We start from the raw sequence: 17,626 nt of genomic DNA, 5'->3' as shown, positions 1-17,626 counted from the left end.
TAACATTTACTAGCGCCTCCTGTATATGGCGATAAAATTTTATGAGCTCTCGTTAGTATCGCGCAGCAACAGGTATCCTATATTCATTACGCACAGAGTAATACGGTTGATTTTTATTTCATAAATTAATTTTATTTTCACATTGCTATATTTTTGTTTATCATCATATTTTACCATTACTGCTGGACAAAGGCCTCCCCTAAAGATCTCCACGAAGATCGGTCCTGCACTGCCCTCATCCAACGTATTCCGGCGATCTTGACAGATCGTCGGTACATCTTGTGAGGGGCTTACCAACACAGCGTCTTCGAGTACGTGGTTGCCATTTGAGGACTTTTCTGCCACACTGCCCTGCCCACTGCCACTTCAGTATCTCAATCATCTGGGCTATGTCAGTAACTTTAGTTCTCTTACGGATCTCCTAATTTCTGACTCGATCTCGTAGGTAAACTCCGAGCATAGCCTCTCGATTGTCCTCTGAGCGACCATAGGCTTTCTCATCAGGCCCTTAGTGAATACGTCTGCGTACCGTAAGTCATCACTGGCAACACACACTCTTTGAAAACCTTCGTCTTCAGCTTAATGCTTTAAAATTTTCAATCTACAGACAATTTATCTTCAATAGTATTGAGTTTAAGCTACTATTTTGGCTGTAAAACAAATCGGGTCGAGAGATATTCAGTTCGTAGATGCCGTTTGTTAAATCTCTGTTGAATAATCGTTAGATTAATGAGTCAGTCATCCCGCCTGATCGCTCGGATAAGTAGTGTAGTGATGTGCGCGGCTTACGCTCATATCGACAACTAACTAACGTCCCTGTAGAATTATCGACCAAATGAAAGCTTTTTGAAAGTACCTCAAATTATATAGTCATAATAGTATGCAAATCATTGTATGAATTACAATTGTAAATGATGCAAATAGGTACAGTTTATGCCTTACCTATTCTATATAATATGTTTTTAAATATATCTTAAATAATTCTACAATTTTAAAACCATTTTAATTTTTAGTGGGCTTCTCATATGTATACTATATTTATATATTAAATGTCACGATCTTCGCTTCATTGCTGTTGACAAATTATTAATGGTGCTGATCAAGGAACCCCAGTTAGTTTAAATGGAATTGTAAAAATAATGAGTAAATATTTGATGTTAATAAAAATGAATAAAATATACGTTTAATCCACAGAGATATGATCAGATATAAAACATGTCTATAATTAATTTTATTTTTTATCTTTTGAAAGTGTGATTAATTTTCGTATCGTTTTTATTAAAATTTATCTGTCATGCTACTTTTATCTGTCATTTATTTTTGTCAGCCACCATCGGTTATATAAGTAGATACTTTATTGAGTCTGAAAAAGTCTACACACAATGGCCTAGAAAGACATTATTTAACGTACTATAATGTGGCCAAAAAAGCACAGTTGTTTTGGTACAACTAAGTCTTGGTTAGGTATGGTAGGTTCATAGAAACATTAGGTAATACGTAATACATACTATATTACAAACATAATAATTCCATATTTATATCAAAAGCCTAAATATTTTAATGTCAACTTAAGTTAAAAACCTTTTTAATATCATTTGTCTAGATGCTGCTAGGTATTTTCTGTAATTTTTACATTTCCCACGTTGGCTGTACCTTACTATTCCTTGAAATAAAAACGAAACTACTCACAAGAGATAAGTATCTATCTATGTATAAGTACGTACAATACGGCTATTGTGAAAAATTATGGTAACTGTTTTTTTTAAATATTTCTTTCATTTAAAATTTGCTGGTTGTAGAAAAAATATTGTTGTTAAAAAGCTCGATAAAAGCTCAACCCACACCACTCGCATTTTTTGACAATCATTATACATCTGTTTAATAAAATACTATATCGATACCACCGCTGCCATCCCTAAAACAATAAACCACTAATAGGATCGTGTAAGGTACGTAGCTAGTACAAAGCGACCAGCGATAGCGACTGATATTGATTACTATTTGGAGTCGCCAGCCGCCAGTCATCAGCCTGCAGCCCCTGTCCACAGTCCACACTCATGCACCTGCTCGTCTCTTCTAACCTAATTCCGTTCTGTTCAATTGCCAACTGTTAATTTTAGCATGAAACACAATTGACGCGCTATTTACTGTTGCAATGCTCTTGATTTGGCATCATAATATCGTTGTATATAATTTGTTATATATAATAGCACGATGAATGGCTTGTGTGTGCTTTATTTGCTGGGCCTCACTTCCTAGATCTAGATATTTATGACGAGTATTTAAATGATTTAGTGCTCATTCACTAATTGCATGTAAGTCTTTCTCAGTATACGACCGCTTAGCTCCCAACTAAATAGCCACTATAATAGTAATAATATGGCCGTTTATTCCACATCTATTAAAAATGTACATTTTGGATATTGTTAATAATATATATTCAAATTCAAATATTTTTATTCAAAATAGGATTTAAGGCCACTTATTGAACGTGAAAAATTACCACCCATTCCAAATAGTGTACCTATCACAGACCTGAGAAAAACGGGCGCAAGAAACTTTGAAAGAAAGCGGGCTTTTTTTCTTAATTTAGTTACAATATATTATGTAGTCTGGTACAATATTTTTTTAATTAAATAGCCTGACAGCGTTCACTGCCTTCTCAGTTTGTGGTATCATTAAGAAAATCATTTTTAGTATCGTAACCACACAAACATTTCTTAGCAATTCTTTTGAATTTGATTACATAGTTGTTTTTTACATTTTCTGGATTCATGTTATAAAAGCATATATACATCACCCAATAAAAGTCTTACTACCTCGACTTAAGAAGTAGGCATAGCAAGTTTATGTTTGTTCCTCATGTTAACATTATGATTGACGCAGTTTCTAGCAAATTCGTTAATGTGCTTATGAACATAGAGAACATTATCAACAATATTTTAAGATACTACAGTCAAAATGTTGATTTCTTTAAATTTTTCTCTTAATGATTCTCTAGCACCAAGGTTATAAATAGCGCGCATAGCCGTCTTTTGCAGCACAAAGATGGTATTATATTCGCCTTATCTAAGTTATCTTTCTGATTGTACTATGTCGTTTTAAAGTGTCATTTCTATAGATGTTAGTTTATTTTTATTTGTTGTTGTTTATTTCATTTCTTTAGATGTCAGTTAGATTTCTATAGATATCCCTTTTCTCAGTCTACCATGCAGTATATCCAGCCATGTATATACGGCACAATAATATAACTATATAAACATAGACTGAGCGTGGATACGTAAATTGACCGCTTGATTTTATGAAATAGATCATTTCGGTGGAATCATTCATGCAGGACATCGGAGCCACAATGGAAATGTGAAATTGGGTGCACACTATCAAGTCAAAGGCTTACTTATATTATGTCAAGTGCGAATCGGATTCGGATACAAAGGCTGCTACCGGACTACATAAAAGCAATATGTACTTAAATACTTTTGCAAAGGAAACATTTGGATTTAGCTATACGTTTGTATGTAAGAGGGGGCAAACAGGCAAGAGACTCACGTGATGGTGGTGACGCAGCCATGGCCATCCGCAACAGGTCAACAGATACGTGCCTGTTTGAGGTACGAACTAAGAAGGTCCTTGCAAAAGGCGCGGTTTTGGAATGCCAGACGCCGATATGATACGCATTTTGACGTAATGTCCAGTGCTGGAATTTGTTTGATAGTATCAACCCCAAGAACTCCTCTGAGATCTCCCCGTAATAAATGCGGTAGAAGATGCAGAGACCCACCTCAAACCCACATCAAGCCAATCTGAGATAAGATCATCTTAATTATTTGTTTTTCGACTTGTAACAATGGTGTTATTAACATATAATTTTATTTGATGACTTGATCATCAAATAAAATTCATTCGAGCCGCTCTTCGTTGTATACGGTCAAATGGAAGAAGCTGGTACTGGAGAGTGTCCACCCAGAGGTGAGAACAGCTTATGTGAGGCTGATTTTGCGCCTTACGCATAGTTTGAAGGCGGTGGCTTTTAGTATGGCAGCACTATCTCGCCTTACTGTGTACATCAAGCTTTTTAGAAGCTATATTGGCTTTCTCGTCCAAGTGACCACGATGCTCAGTCTCGGAATAAGGCCGTATTATATAGTAATTTGGGGAAGAGATATTGAGGTTTGTCAAAATTTCCTCTGTCTTACTTATGCGACTTTTGAGAACAGCCCGCTGCCAGAGAGACAGACGAACAGTAGAGTTGATAGGGCCCGATGGTTATCCCTAGGGAACGAAACAATAATGAGCCATGTTTATAAAGAACAAGGAAATGTATTTACAGTTTAGGATTACCTGTAAATTCCAACAATCAAATAAGAAATAGAAAGGTCTTCTGGGGTCTATAAACAAACACTTGAAAGACATAAAAATAATCTGGCTATAAATCTTATGAATATAAAAGATTGCACATTGAGCTAAAAATAAACACGACTAGTTTCAATCTGAAGACACAAAGTGCGTTATTAAGAGTTGACACAGCACCGGATGCGCACTCCCAAAACATAATATTGTTTTTATCAACAAATCTGACTAAAGCTGTTGGGGCTGAATGCCCATACTATAAAAAAAAATTTCAAGATAAATATACATTCACTCCCACTCAACACCTTACGGAGGAGGGGATGGCTGAAAAACAGCGCTGGATTGAGACATAAAGACCTTTTCCTTTTGCCTATTGTTTCATCACATTTTATATTTGTAATGTTTTGTATGCCAATAAAGAATTTATTTATTTATTTATAATATCTATATCTGCTATTATATTTTCAAATGATCTATATTAATACATTCTTATACGAAATAAAATCTAAGAGTTATTCCTTGTACGTTGAAACATGAAAACATTTGCATTTCATCCGATATCGAGACAAAGGCTGGAATATTATCCGCGTGCAAACATATACGTTAAGTTGTACAGCATGTTGTGTCTTTAATTCTTGTTGCCATCAGCCAAATACATATTTAACTACTTGAGAATACGAGCGAGTTTTCATTGGAAATTAAGTTTTCCGCCTAAGGGAATCGCCATGTAAGCGGTACACTAACATCAAAAGGGAAAACTGTTTATAAATCTGATCTTTGTGCGTTGTTTGAAAAGATATCCTCCAATGACTGACTCTGAACAATTTGTTTAAATGTAATTGTTATTGTTTAACTGTTGCAATGTTAATGTAATTATTTGGTGGAACAAAGTCTGATCTAGAAATGTGCAACCATTTATCTATCCTTCAATTGGTTTTGGTCCAATTAATAATATATCTATCGTAGATAATATCTAAAGAACGTGTTCAGTCATGATATTTTTTTTAAATACATACATTGTTCGTCTGTTGTTCTTGTTGAAATAATTTATGTTTGGAAGTTGATAATTTTAAGTAATGATCACCCCTCATGGTTTGGTTGATACTTCATACTTAACACTACTCAATTTGAGAGATCCCAGCCGCTTCTTATAACTACGGTCTTTTTTATTTCATATCTATCGGAGTCGTATTTACCTTATCTTTATTATGTCCACTATTGGAAGTTACTCTGGTCATTCTATTAATTTTTAGATAGCAGGCACATGATACATTTAGAGCTGTGTTCGTAGGGGTAACACTACTTGTTAAGGAAGATTTGCGAAGAATTATGTGATTCGAATTATATAATTGTTATTGTTTTTCGCATATGATGCAGCCTAACATCAGGTGGATCTTATGTTTGTCACTTACTCTCATCAATAAAAAACTTTCGCGTATTTTGTAATAATATCGATAATCGCTTCCCAACACTATATATCTAGCGAGACACAATTAGCGCGGCTTTGACATGTAACACATAACCGATATTGTATCAAGCCCTCCTCTCGCGCTCGTCCCCCGCGAGAGTGTCCCCCGCCCCCGCGCCCCTCACCGGACTAAGCGCAATCAATAATAATTATCCGTGTGTTTGCAAGCAAGTGTATTGTAGTGTCGTGACTCGTGGGTGTATGGTGACCACGCGATTAGTATTATCCAGGACGGATCCAAACAGGATGCCGGCTAGATTAAGGGTACCACAACGGCGCCTATTTCTGCTGTGAAGCAGTAATATGTAAGCATTACTGTTTTCTGTTTGAAGGGTGCCGTAGCTAGTGAAATTACTGGGCAAATGAGACTTAACATCTTATGTCTCAAGGTGACAAGCGCACTTATAGTGCCGCTCAGAGTTTTTGGGGTTTTTCAAGAATCCTGAGTGGCACTGCGTTGTAATAGGCAGGGCGTATCAATCAAATCAGCTGAACGACCTGCTCGTCTCGTCCCTTATTTTCATGAAAAAAAAACAGATACAAGCCTAACTCGCCCACTGAGCACTCTGTACTAAAAATAGCAAGAAAATTACTCTAAATTAATATTTACAAAAATGTATATATCATATTCGTGATTGGTTCAATGTAGGCTGATGTTCATACTGTGTGTTCATAGATAAAAAAATCAAATAAAATAAGCTTTTATTGCTGTTACTAATAATAACATTGTTTATAAATATATGTAGATCCTTAACTATATCCTATCTTACGATGTTTTAACAGCTTGTCCTTCTACATAGGCCTCCTCCAAAGACTTCCATCTTTCTCTCTCTCTCGCCATTCTTATCCAATCTGTGCCAGCCACTCTCATATGGTCATCCCTCCAACGTTTTATATGTCGCCCTTTGCTTCTTTAGCATTCATGTGGATAGATATCAATTAATAATTACTTTATCACTACTCTCTAAATTTTCATGAATCTTGGTCAATAGAAGAATGAGAAGCATCTTACATTTCCTGTTAATTCAACTCGATACCGTCTTGTGCTTCTGAAAACAAAATGAATCGCTACATTGAGATGGATACAATATTTTTTTTGATATAGAAACCTAAAAGATCGTACAAATATACAACGAAAGCTTGCTTTGTTTGTGTTTGGCAGTTGGCAGCACTAGATCTGGATCTAGTTTTTCTCGAACTTTCGTAACTTACATCGGCACAGTTAACTCCAAATATAGAGCAACTATTTTAACCATGAACATCTCTAAAATAAGCAGACGAGTGATTAATATATTTTTATTTCATTTTATTTATTTATTTCAATTTCTTTGGAATAACAAACAGTACCCACAGTACATTTTACAATTGCATAGTATAATACTAAATTTCTAGTTAAGACCCGCACCGTTATCCACGTGTTGATATTATAGTGGCACTACTAAAACACAGAAAAAGAAAAGAAATTTTAACAATAATGAAAGTAATACATACATTAAGAAGAAAGAAAGAAATATTGTAACTCTAAATATTTTTTACTATTAAAGTTGTTAACGTCCTGTTCATCTCGTCCCTTATTGTCATAAAAAAACACAGCGACATAACAGCGAAGAGCAGCTGACTGAATCTTTCTCGCTCGGGTACACTCGGCGCTACCGAGTTCACCCGATCTAGCCTTTTACCTAAGAGCTAGACGGCTCAGCCTAACCTAGGAAATGTTGTGTATGCGCCAAAAGACGTTTTCACTTCAAAAAAAAATCGTTTTTAAATTGTCGTAAAGTGTGATTACTTGGTCACCATAGTGCGCAATACGTAGTTATATATATGCAAGTCAAATGTGACAAATTAACAGGATTAATTAGCGAGGCAATTACGAGGACCGGACATGACTGTGCGTGATGTATCGTTGTGGTCAATGCTGACTGTTGGCTCCAGCTGGGAAACGACAGGAACTGACATACATACATACATACATATCAGCCAAGCCCTAGTCAAAGAGAGATTAAGGTTGCATCATATTAGTTGTTATAGTATATATATGTTTAAGTCAAATTTAACGTCAACAGTAACTCTAAACTTAACATAGACTGCGGAATGTGTTGCACCGTCGTATTCCTTGGCATAGTTAAAGTTAAAAAGTGTCATATACATAATACAAGATCCCACTGATTGATTCTGCAGGTATGTGTTTTTTTATAAATCTAATTTTAAATGAACGTTGAGGGAGTATGCCATGTATTAGCGATTGGTTACCTATAAAAATAAGCCGCAACTTTAATTAATTTGAGTATAAATACTTTTCTGACAAAAATTGCAACTATACATTTTTTTTAATAAATTTTACGTCTATTTAAAGTAAATTATGTAAAGAGCAATGGGATCTTAGTCTATCAAGGCTAATATGAGGGTTTCATGCCTTTACTGAACCGGTCATCAAAAAATTTTGCAAACATTGACACAGAAAAGGATAAAGGGTACCTACCTACATGTTATTCTGATCACTTGGCTTTCCGTAGGGAAGTTGCTTCTTGGCTTGCGTGTGTCTTCTACCGCATTTATCACGGAGAGTATTCCGAAGAGCTGTTTTACCTGATCCCTGCCGCCGAATTCCACCTTCGCACAACGCCACAAATTAAGATATCATCCCCACCATCTGGCATGCCACACATTTCCTGCACAGTGTGGTTTTCAAGAAACTTTCTTCCACGTACAAACAAGCTCTATATACGACATAGGTACCTTTGTAAGCGCGTACACCTCTCTAAAAGGGCGGCAACGCTCCAGTGTTTCCTTTAGTGTTGCAAGAGAATGTGGGCGGTGGTGATCACTTAACATTTACATAAAAAAATTCTTAAGAAGGTTTCGGAGTTGTAAACTTTAAGTTCTTGTTATGTTTGTAAAATATAATTGACCCATCAAGTAATTATGTAATAGGTAATAATAAACTCATTAATATGCCAAGAATTAAAGTTTTATTTATAATCTCATTAATTTACCCGTATCTAAAACAAAACTAATGGACTGTACGTATTTATGGTAGTCGCTTGCTTAGGGGTCTGACATCTGAGTACTAAACAGAAATAAGAAACATTAAAACTAAAACCATAAAGTATTAAGTCGTAACGATGAAAGTATGAAAGCTTAATACGAACTATTAAGGTTAACTGCATCTTTAATTGATTCTTGCAATCAAACGCTCCGTCTATACATTAAGTGTAATCACACATTACTCAGCGTGAGGTCTGTCTACACTTTATGTCTCTATAAGTCAGCCAATAGTTATTTAGTTACTGCAATTCAACACAGGGCTACCAACTACTTTACATAGATTATTTTTTAATCATATTATTACATTGTTTTATCATTGTTAAAACAAATCGGTAAATTTAACATACAAATAAGGAAATAGTACTCTTTTGAGATAATTTTCAAAATTGTAATTGTTATAAGTTGGGTCTATAGGTACCTACTAACTTGAAGTTTTTTTTTTGTTTATTTATTTATTTAATGGATCACCTACATAAGAAATAGTAGTCACAGTTTTAATAATTACATTGCATTATATAAAATTTAACTTTTCCTACAATTAAAGGTAATCATAGCATGCTTTGTGTTACAAAAATTATTAACAACTTGTATGGAACTCATTGTCGATAATAATTTTAGTTATATATTATGTAAATATTTTTTTTAACGACCCTCCCTGCAAATAAATAAATTTCTGCTTAACTTTAAAACTTTACTTTTGACAAAAACACTGGGTAAATCTGTTTAACTTTAGGTATGCCCTAAAACTAAATACTATATAGCTACTATTGAGCTTGTCATCGTGAACTGACTAATATAAAACTACGTTTTATGTGTATTCTTTTAAGGGTTTGTTTGTTTTGAAAGACTTCATAATTTTCAATATTCTATTTTAATATTATCGTTGACAACCCTATTCTTATAACATTCAAAGCGATACTTACCAACAAAGTGAAAGTGTTATCGCTAACGATTCTGTCACTAAATAGTTAATACTTTTTTGATAAAATCCAAAAATAAAACATAAAAATTTGGCATAAAACCATTCAATGGTATGATTTCAGTTTATATATATAACTAATAAAATTACAATAATAACTATTTATATAGCCAACTTTAAGGTATGCACAACAGTGAATGCTAATATCAATTTACAAATACAATTAATTAACTACTAATCTATATTCTTTTATAAAACTTAAAAATATAATTATTATGACCTACTTTAAATATTTTATTAAAAATACACATAAGTTGAATGGGAGATTTTAAGTGATATTTATTTGTATTAAATTTAATAAGTATGTATTCGACATTTAATTAGTCTGTAAGGCTGTTGTATGAGTTTGTAAAGGAAAATCAACTGGGTCAAGAAGTCAACTAACATAAACAAACTTTTATTAAACTTAGATTTAATCAAATAGAAGTTTCGAGAAAAACAATTATGATTGACCTTTGTACGTTGCCGCTGCACGCAACACTTGGCTCCTGCGTTGTGTTGAATAGTCTTAATTTGTTTTTGGGACCCACTAGTGAGCAAGGGCCGATTCATTTCTGTCCACTAAAATACAGCGATACTATATATTCTTAAAAATTCTAAATTAAGAGTTGATCAGTGGGAATCTCCTTTGCACAGGATGCCGGCCGGATTATGGGTAGCACAACGGCGCCTATTTCTGCCGTGAACCTGTAATTTATAAGTATTACTGTGTATCGGTCTGAAGGACGCCGTACCTAGTGTAATTACTGGTCAGAAGAGACTTGATATCTTATGTCTCAAGGTGACGAGCGCAATGTTAATGCCGCCCTGAATTTTTGGGGTTTTTCAAGAATCCTGAGATCCTTTTTTGAGAATACTAAGCTGCTCTGCAATGTAATGGGCAAGGCGTATCAATTACCATCAGCTGAACGTCCTGCTCGTCTCGTCCCTTATTATCATAAAAAAGCAACGTCCTTACAAGCCTGAGCAGTCCAGTAGATTCACAAGTAGTGTTCAAACACTACAGCTTAGTGGAAGACAATTAAATAAATATGAAGCAAAACTCATTTTGAAAAAATGGCGTGAAAATAGGTCACGTAAATATTTTATCTGACCCCAAAAATGACCGTAATATGTTCAATGAATTTTCAGAGACAACCCTCAAAAAATAACGAAATAATATCCGAATCAGAAACTTTAATATCATATAGATAGATTATGTAGATAGATAATGGGGGCTAAAGGCTGCGATGTATCAGTTAACAAACAGTTAGCTAATTAGTTGATGAACCCCGAGGCCGTACACACTGTCATGGATACGACCGGAGATTCGACGATAAACTATACTCCTCGTTAAAGGTCCTACCTGCAAAAATATAGAATAGAATTATATTTATTTATCTACACCCATGCTTTAAATCCTCTATTAAAGATTCTAAAGCAATTAGCTTATTGCCAACATTATAACAGCCCATGTCCTAATAACCATTACATCATCCAAACGAGTGTTGTAATGAAATTCAGTACATTATAACAACACTCGTTTGGATGATGTAATGGTTACTAGAACTGGCTTTTGAAATATTAAGAGTAAGCTTACTGTTTCAGAATCTTTTATAGAAGATTTATATTATGCGTGTAGATAAAGTCTTGCATGCATCTGTTGAATATTAGTATTAAAACATTCATGTGATACTATTATCGTTTCGTGTTTTAATATCCCCTTATTACACAACAGTTGCATTAATAACTATTATCATAGGAGTGACAAGATAGTTCGTAAAGGGCTTTGACATGAAGAGAAGAACTGATAAGATACTCGCAGCCCATCTTTTAAATCATATAGCAACTATTTAGAACAGGCTCAGGCAATATTATAATATTATACAATTTTATGTGGCCTGCGCAGAACTAGACAAGAACCATGCATCATTATCTTCTATATAATCTACTATACTATAGTAAGCCTTATTTGTCAAAAAAGCTTTAATATATTTGTTAAAAATATGCTCAGTGAGTCCTAGTAGTAGACACACACGTACAGTCTGGAATTTTAACACGCTTTTATCAGCTTGGTATGTATGTAGTGGATTCTTTGATTAGGTATCCTATTAATTATCCCATTCCATTATATCTATCTTCTTACTATTCCAAAATCCCAATTGAAGTGAAGCATCCTTATCAAGCACTGATAACAATTCCAAATAATTTATAGTAAAGTCTGTCTCACTTTTCTTACGGGATCTTCAGGATTGGCGTTTGTTTAATGTTCAATAACCGGTAGTGTCTTGGAACCAAAGTCAATGCGCATGTGCGCACCATAAAGTCGATGAACTGTTGCTACGAAATTATCATCGTTTTAAGATTCAAAATCAAAAATAAATAATAGTTAATAAAACACGGTTTAATAGAAACGCACACGAATCAGAATAAAATTTTATCGTGGGGTATATTTGAAGATATTTTATTTTATTTTATTTGGGACACAAAACAATTACACACTAGATGATTACATTAGAGGAAGAAATAACATAAGTAGTACTAAGTGCATAACCAACGACAATGTCCACGGGTTACTATATAAGTGTTAGATAACAAGAAAGAAAAGCAGACTCTAATAACGCAGTAATCAAGAGATTATTACAAACAGATGTTGCTTGCAATATTATTACGAGGTTAGATATAAGTCTCCAATGAGAATATTTAATTTAATAACAATGAGATTCAAGTTTTAATTTAATTTAAAAACATTAATTAAGTTGATGCTGTTTCAATGTGCTATTAATTGCTGATTTGAATTGTAGTTCCGATATACCTAATATGTCAATATCTGAAAAGATTTCATTGTATGTGCTAAATAGGCGCTGCAGAGGCGCGCGTTTGCCGGAGTTGGTCCGAATTGGGCTAACTGCAAAAAGGGGACGCTTTCGTACACTGCGCTGACATACAACTCTTTAGACCTGGAAGTTTAGATTGTGTACTAAATCACTGCAGTCATATTTGTTGTTACATAATCCATATAATGTTTTAGCCCAAGAAGTTTCCTTCTGGACTTTAGGGTCTGTAAGTTATATTTTGTAAGATATTTTCAAAATGAGAAATTTATAATCTATTTATAAAAAAGAGTCTATCTATTATATATTTTTACCAATATCTGTCAATAGATTATTAATTATAGCAATTGACTTGCTTTTTTACAGTAAAAATATTTTTTGTTAATCATGTTTTACTAATTTAAGCTTAGTGAAAATTAATTTCTCCATTTTAGTTTGATTTTCTATTGAAGCTGGTTTATTTTAACAATTATTTATCTTTGTATTTCTCATTTTATGGCATGCTATACTTAACTAAGAAATGTTTATTGTAACGTTCATAAAAAAACCTCATTGAATTGTTGTTGCTTGTGGCGGTGGCAAGAGGCGGGTTCCTTCTTCTCCCTCTTCCATGGGGACGATGGCTGGTCTTGCTCTTGAAGAATGTTGTGTAGAGCCTGCTGCCATATGGAACGCAAAGCTAAAATGGCGATCATCAATCGATCGAGACAATACTTAGAATCGGCCAACAATCAAGTGAAACTCTATCAACGTCGCTTCATTGTCTTAGACTGCTTTTATCTTGGACTTGCTCCGAAGAGCTAATAACGTTATCTCTGCCATCGAAATAAACCATCACAACATATAATACTAATTTGAATATAACACCCACAGTGCAGCTTACAAAAAATTTATTTCCTCAACCAAACTCTGGTTCTAGCTCCATTAAAACTAAACTAGAAAATAATAAGATAAAGTATATTATATTGATATCATGATTATTAATTTTACTATAATCTTTCACTAAACGAGTTGTTCCAAGAAATAGATGTAATATATGTAACAGAGTAGTATTCAAAGAAAGTAAAAAATAGTAAAAAAAGTAAATAGTAAAAAATATCAAGACTTATTAGTCAATTTATCATTCCAGGTAAAAATCTGGTTCCAAAATCGTCGAACGAAATGGAAGAAAAAGGATAACATCACAAACGCAGAAGTGGCTGAGATGAAGCTGCAGAACAAACCGGGCCCAGAAGAGAAGAAAGAAGAAAGCAAAGACGATCCACTTGCTCTAGACATGTCGAGGAAAAACTGCAATAAGATACTGAGCGAGAAATTAAAGACAAAACCAGTGCAGAATGTAATACCAAAACCAAGGAGAGTAGAGAAGGGAATTGTTTTAGAAACAATATGTGATTCTAATGATATTGAAAGTAGAATATCAATTACTAAGATTACGAACAAATTATCGAGTACTGACTTGTCTGAAACTGTATCTGTTAAGAGCTTTAGTCCAGAAGACATGAACGAGCTTAAACTTGACTCATTTAGTAGAGATGTTGAATTGTAGGTTATACATGTAATGTCTGAGGCAGTATACGATTAGATAGATAATTCACGGAATGTTAATGTGGAAAATGTGTGAATTTAATTTAATTTATTTTTTGTAGTATTTTCCATTGATGGTATTCTGGGGAGTACAGATGGAAATTATTAAAACATGATTGATGATAAGGAGGTAGGTTTTGGCAAATTCGTAGATGATTACTTAAAATAGTAAGTGAATCATTATCATTTAGTTTATTATTAAACATCAGCATATTCAAACATTTGTAGTTTCATCTTTAATAGTTAACAAACTATTTTTATAACCTAAATGTATGGGTGGGATGGGGCGAATGTAATTTCGTAAGAATGTAAATATATGTATACTTTTCATTCTTACGAATATAAAGTTAAAATATTCATATATAAAGTTCAAATATGGTAAAGCAGCATCTTATAAGTTGGTAGCATTTCGATCTGGTCAAGATCGCCGGAATAGGTTGGATGAGGACAGCGGAGAAACGATCGTCGTGGGGAGGCCTTTGTCCAGCAGTGGACGTCTTCCGGCTGATGATGATGATGAAAATACTTGTCCCAATCACTGTGACAAGTTTCAAGTTTATTGTTTACTTTGCCAATCCGTGTTACAGCTTCTCTCCCAGATCAGCTCTGTGAAGCTAATATTGTCTTTTAGAGGGCTAGGCTTTCATGAATTCAGATCGAATTTCATATCCCAGATTCTAGATCATTTAGTATGGAGCACATTCATCCGGACAGAATCTGCTTTTGAGAGAATTTTTATTGAGCCTTTTATTGAACTGTTTTTCTATTTATAGAGAGCACCTTCACAGAGTCATTATTATTAAAGCCAACCATCTGATACCGAATCGTACATTAATTTTGGTACAAAAAAAATATTAATTTATTATCCCTATAGTGGGGGAAAACATTTAAAAATAAATCAATGTAAAGCCAAATATTTGGAAAGCACAATATGTTTTTTCCTCGCCTAGTAGTAGATATAATTATTTTTAATGGCACGTCACTCTATGTACTGCATGATAACCGATGTCAACAGGCATGGTTTATGACTTTGTAACAAGCTATGTTTCACACTCGCGATATGTATGTCACTTTGTGTTAATGTCACGCACACTCGCTCAAAAAATAAACTTATAGGCAGTTAATAAGACACGGATACTTGTATTGTGAATTGGATAACACCGCTCAAGATAATTTATTTTGAGATACCCTCAGTTTCTTTAATGGTATTTGTTTCTTTTATCTTAAATTGCATTTCGGTTATAAAAATAATAGAATATATTATACATAAGTTATATAAGCTAAGACTATTGATATACATTTTAGTAACAAAATATTTGGGCGCCAAGCATTATAATTATTTTAAATGGCTCACACGAAGTTTCCGGTTGAAAATTCGAACTGTAATAATAATTAATTAAATACTCTTAAGAATAAAATTTAATACCAATAACAAAAAGGAAATTGGCCATATGGCACAGCCGATGTTAAGGGGTATAAGCTTCCCTAAGTCATATTAATTAATTAATTAATGATAAAACGACAGTGTTGCATTATTAATAATTTAACTATGTAATTTAATCAATTACTTACCCTGTAAATATTTTAACAATAGTAGATTTATTAGGTAGGTAATCCTAGCTGCGTTTTAAAATAATTTGTTTTTATAATTATTATTAATATAATTTGTATTAAGTTCCTAAGTTCTTTCTTCTAAATGGACTTAGTTCCTGAAAAACGTTCGAAGCCACAAACATCACATTTTAAGGAATTCGTGCGTAAAGTTTAATAAATATTAGTGTATTCCATACATGTGGGTTGGGCTACTAAGTCAAGTTGTCATTTAATGAGTGACAGTAGGGCTGCCATTTTTTGTCAGCCCGATAAGATGAATCACGTGACCAGTTTTGTGTTCCTAACTCAATTTCGACATGATTGTGGTTTGAAGCGTTTTTCTTGAATTACGTTCAAATGTCAGTTTGAGTCTGTATTAGTTATTGTATTTTAAAGTTCATCCTTTATTTTAGTTTATATTGGTTTAATAATATTAACGTTTGTAAATAATAATCACAAGTTGAACGGATGTCCTCGCAATGAGAAGTAGGAAATTGCTTTGTATGTGTAAAATTATTTATTAGTTATTTGGCGGTTTGTGCATTTTGTTGTATGTAGAAGGAGATATTAAATAGTTTTTCATATATATGTAAACAGTTTGTTTTATTACTATTTATAGCGACCTTTTTAGAATGAACTTCACATATCATCTCAAATTTTATCAAAAGCGTCCGTGGTGAAATGGATTGACCAGTGGGACGCTCCTACAGGATGTCGACTATATTATGAATACGACAATGGCGCCTATATCTGCCGTGAAGCTTGTAATGTAATGTGTAAGCATTATTGTTTTGGTCTGAAGGATGTCGTCGCTAGTAAAATTACCGAGCTGAAAGTCAATATCTTATTTCTCAAGGTGACGAGCGCAATTATTGTAGTGCCGCTCAAAATGTTTGGGTTGAATTGACTCCTGAGCGACACTGCATTGTAATGGGCAGGGCGTATCAATTACCAGCAGCTGAACATCCTGCTCGTCTCGTCCCTTATTTCAGTTAAAAAAGATAGAACCATAGACTTAGAATATATTAGCGTATATATGTATATACGTATCTGGTAACATGAGGAACACTAAAAGTTTTGCACTTCTAGCTAATCGAAACTATTTGAATTTCGAATGTTATATGTATTTTTTGAAACGTTGCAACCTTCTTATCGTATAAAATAATATATCATTGTCTTGCCAAAGCACAAGCTATGTCTAGTTTGGGGCAACATAATTTGTGTTAAAGAATCTCAGTGTGTTAATACGGTGTATGAACCAAAGATTTCGAAATATACCTAGGTAACACTGAAAATTTTAAGAAAATGATAAACAAGATGAGGCTTTATTAAGAAATGCTAATCGCACCCTATCATAGCTTTGTTGTTGAGTACCTAAGCCCACAACGACGGTCATAATAAATCATTGAACGAAAATTTTCTCGCGTTTGGTTCATTTTCACGTGTAACAAGAGTTTTAGATTTGCTGCCTTTTCACAAAAACAAATGACAAATGAACGCATTAAACTACATCAGGTTACCAAAGAGTTCTAAAATTAAAATTCAAAAAAAGTTCTCATTAGCAATGTTTCTGACTGGCCAGTTCTAAACTTTTTCAGTGTTAATATGTCTTCCAAACGCAGATTTTTTTTTTATATGAGAGGGGGCAAACGGGCAAGAGGCTCACGGGATGGGGAGAGGTGAGGCAAACGCCCATGGACATCCGCAACAACAGCTGTGTCAAGAAATGCGTTGCCGGCCTTTAAGGTGGGAGTATGCTTTTTTCTTGAAGGTCCCTAAGTCGTATCTGTT

General features: G+C 33.9%; 1 protein-coding gene across 1 annotated transcript in view; it reads left to right on the top strand.

Moving 5' to 3' along the window:
• LOC126977194 (protein zerknuellt 1) overlaps positions 1-15,443 on the top strand; it is a 102,164-nt gene extending 86,721 nt beyond the window's left edge. The window contains exon 4 of the mRNA XM_050825911.1: positions 13,785-15,443. Within this exon, the coding sequence (XP_050681868.1) occupies positions 13,785-14,204 (420 nt within the window). The 3' untranslated portion in view covers positions 14,205-15,443. The remainder of the gene's footprint in view (positions 1-13,784) is intronic.
• Positions 15,444-17,626: the final 2,183 nt, after the last annotated feature.

This window comes from Leptidea sinapis, chromosome 2, assembly GCF_905404315.1.
Source record: "Leptidea sinapis chromosome 2, ilLepSina1.1, whole genome shotgun sequence".
Taxonomy (NCBI): Eukaryota; Metazoa; Arthropoda; class Insecta; order Lepidoptera; family Pieridae; genus Leptidea; species Leptidea sinapis.
The sequence above is the reverse complement of the archived record's forward strand: the minus strand, read 5'-3'. Positions and strand labels throughout refer to the sequence as shown.